We start from the raw sequence: 2,746 nt of genomic DNA, 5'->3' as shown, positions 1-2,746 counted from the left end.
GAAGTTCCGCGGGTGAGACATGTAAATGCTTCTGTGTTAATGCGTTGCCACCTCCTTTTCTCATTTGTTCGCGACAATTACTTGGTTAAACAACGACTGAAGTCATTCCGTCTAAGCAAAAGTTGTCGAAAAGTGTTCTCAAGTAATTTTGTAATTTACAAAAACTATATGCGCATACATCTGCACCACATGTACATATGTGCACACATGTATACAAATACGCAATTGTTGTGATTTAGTGCACAGCAATGAAGAAAATCATAGTTGAAGCAAGAGGGGGAATATAATCTTAGTTGGTTAGGTTCATATAATCATTATCGACAACATTGTCCGAAAAGTTACAACATATGATTTGGAAAGGTTCATTGGTTTCTATCATGCGAGAGAATTTTGTAGGAATTGTTGGAATTGTAGGAAAGCCGCAAGAACGTGAGGTAGACCCACGATTTATTATACCGTTTGATTCAGAATCAGCTTCTAGGCTTGCCTGATTGTTTGTCTGCCCATTTGACGTTTGCCCATATTTTCCCGTGTTTAATTTGCGGGACGAAATTCTTAACCAGCGTGTTTCGGCTCAAGGACAAATGCTATTTGAATAACTCGAATCGGACAACTTTTTCGACCGCATTAGTTATTTTAAAAAGTCGTACAAATCGAAATGGTGCAAGATATTTGGTAGCGGGCCGTAATGGCACATAACGATTTTGCTTGTTTTAATATAAGGCTAGTTAAGATGATTTAGTTATTCTAAATATTTTGGTCCTTTTGAAAAAAATAAGTAAATAATTTTCAACTATTCTGGGATATAAAAATTAATGAAGATATACTTTTATATTTTCCAATTAAAATTTTGATTAATATATGTTAGACGAATTTTTCGGTAGGATCGCCACTACCTATTATGCTATACTCAGTTTTTGTTTGTCTTATTGCATCAGGATCGAAAAAATTATCGCTTCGAAATTGAGTATTATCGTAATCACTACTTGTATCTCTGGCAGCTGGAGCCAAATAGTTTTCACGTACTTCTGTAGTCATTCCAGAATTGGGCACACGTTGAGTTTGATTAATAAATTCGCAACGTCGCTTTTCGCATTCGATTGATGGCATTTTATCACATAACCGAGCGGGTTCGCCATTAGTCGCGTGTTTAGTGCTACATTCGAAATTTTTCCAATTCCAAAATGTTATATTATCGTGGGCAGCTATACCGTTCATTATGTCATTAGGAGATCGATAACAGTAATCCAAACGTTGTGTGGTCGCTTGTGTGTCCAAATATTTTCCATAACCGGATTTATTGTACTCGACAGTAACAGGAGTATTAGCAACTGCAGCTTGCATTGGCATAGTGACGTATGACCCTTTTGGCTGATCCGGCTCCCATAAAAAATCAGAATGAGTTACACTTGAAGGGGGCAACGTCTTTTGGGTAAGAAATTTTATTTTCTTTTCATAGAATGGTTTAAAGTGTTGACTTGGCTTTGCTAAAGACGGATTAACCTGGGCAAGTGGATCACGAGTTTTCCATACGTAGTTTTCTTTATAATCACTAACACGATGGCGTTGCAAGATCGCATCATCGACGAAAAGACGCGATTCCAAACATTTAGTGTCGCTCATTGCATCATTTATGTATTTGTTACCTCAATAGATAAAGATACAAAATTGCCCGTCCAGCCGAATGCGAAACTCTCGTGGCACGTGTAAATTTGAATTTTGTTGCGAAATTAATAAATACTTAAAAAAAATCATATATAAAAATAATTTATAAAAGTATAAAAATTATTTATACAAAATACGAATAAGCTGCCGTCCGGTGTATAATAAATTTTGACATTGCCATGATGATGAGTAAATAAATAGAACTTCGAAGGCGCGACGGTTGCTAGGAGCTTTTCGTTATAATTTCCTACCATTTTTCTTCCGCACAGCTGTAATAAGAAGTAATCAAAAACGGGTAAGACATAAACTGAACGAAAGTCATAGGTTTTCGTTGACGATGGGCAAAACATTATTTATGTTCGATATTTGAGTTCATTTGTTGCATAGGATTTCGAAGAGGAAGGCATCTTTCGACGAATACGAATTGTCGAATCTTATACTAATTTAGCCGATTTTTTAAATTCATCTGAGGATAAGACAAAGGAATATTTAAGATTAATGTAAATCTCGGAAAGCAAAGTTTCGCATTCTTACCTAACGAACATAAAGGGTTAATTGCGACTGTAACTGTGAACGAGGAAAGTGATGATGAAACATAAGAAACAAGGGTGAAGGGAATATATTAGACAAATCGAGCAAGTATACAATATAATTTCCTCAAAAATTTTTCGCTCCAACTACAGCTCCTATGATGATATGTGTTCGCTCTCAAGTCAAGTATGGGATGGCGACATAAGAAGTACAGTCAAACCTGTTTTTGTGCGGTGTTTTTTTATGCGCTTTTTTTTGTGCGATTCTTTTTGTGCGAATCTTTTTTTTGTGCGATTCTGTTTGTGCGATTTTTTTTTGTGCGGTATATGAATATCGACACATTGAATTTCGCCGAAAGGTTAGATCAATCTGAACTGTGTTGGCATCACTTTTTTTGCTATCAGTGTATATGTACACATTGCAACAGATATTTAAAATTCGTGCTGGAAAGCGGTCTGGCCTGAATGTGTCATTAATAGAAATGTAACCGACAACACGTCCACTTTATCATCAGATATCATTGCGCTAGCACATCAAATCTGCGGAGAAG

The 2,746-nt window shown here is 36.2% G+C and overlaps 1 protein-coding gene across 1 annotated transcript; it reads right to left on the bottom strand.

Annotated features, from left to right (window-relative positions):
• Positions 1-864: 864 nt before the first annotated feature.
• On the bottom strand, positions 865-1,623 carry LOC119635421. Its single transcript, XM_038030228.1, has one exon. It carries the CDS (start codon positions 1,621-1,623, stop codon positions 865-867), a length of 759 nt encoding a protein of 252 aa, XP_037886156.1.
• Between the last annotated feature and the right edge of the window lie 1,123 nt (positions 1,624-2,746).

Source organism: Glossina fuscipes, unplaced genomic scaffold (genome assembly GCF_014805625.2).
Source record: "Glossina fuscipes isolate IAEA_lab_2018 unplaced genomic scaffold, Yale_Gfus_2 26, whole genome shotgun sequence".
NCBI classification, from domain to species: domain Eukaryota; kingdom Metazoa; phylum Arthropoda; class Insecta; order Diptera; family Glossinidae; genus Glossina; species Glossina fuscipes.
Note: the sequence above shows the minus strand (reverse complement) of the source record. Positions and strands in the feature narration are given on the sequence as shown.

Coding starts and splice junctions, on each gene's coding strand:
- LOC119635421 (XM_038030228.1), bottom strand. CDS start 1,623: ATGAGCGACACTAAATGTTTGGAATCGCGTCTTTTCGTCGATGATGCG.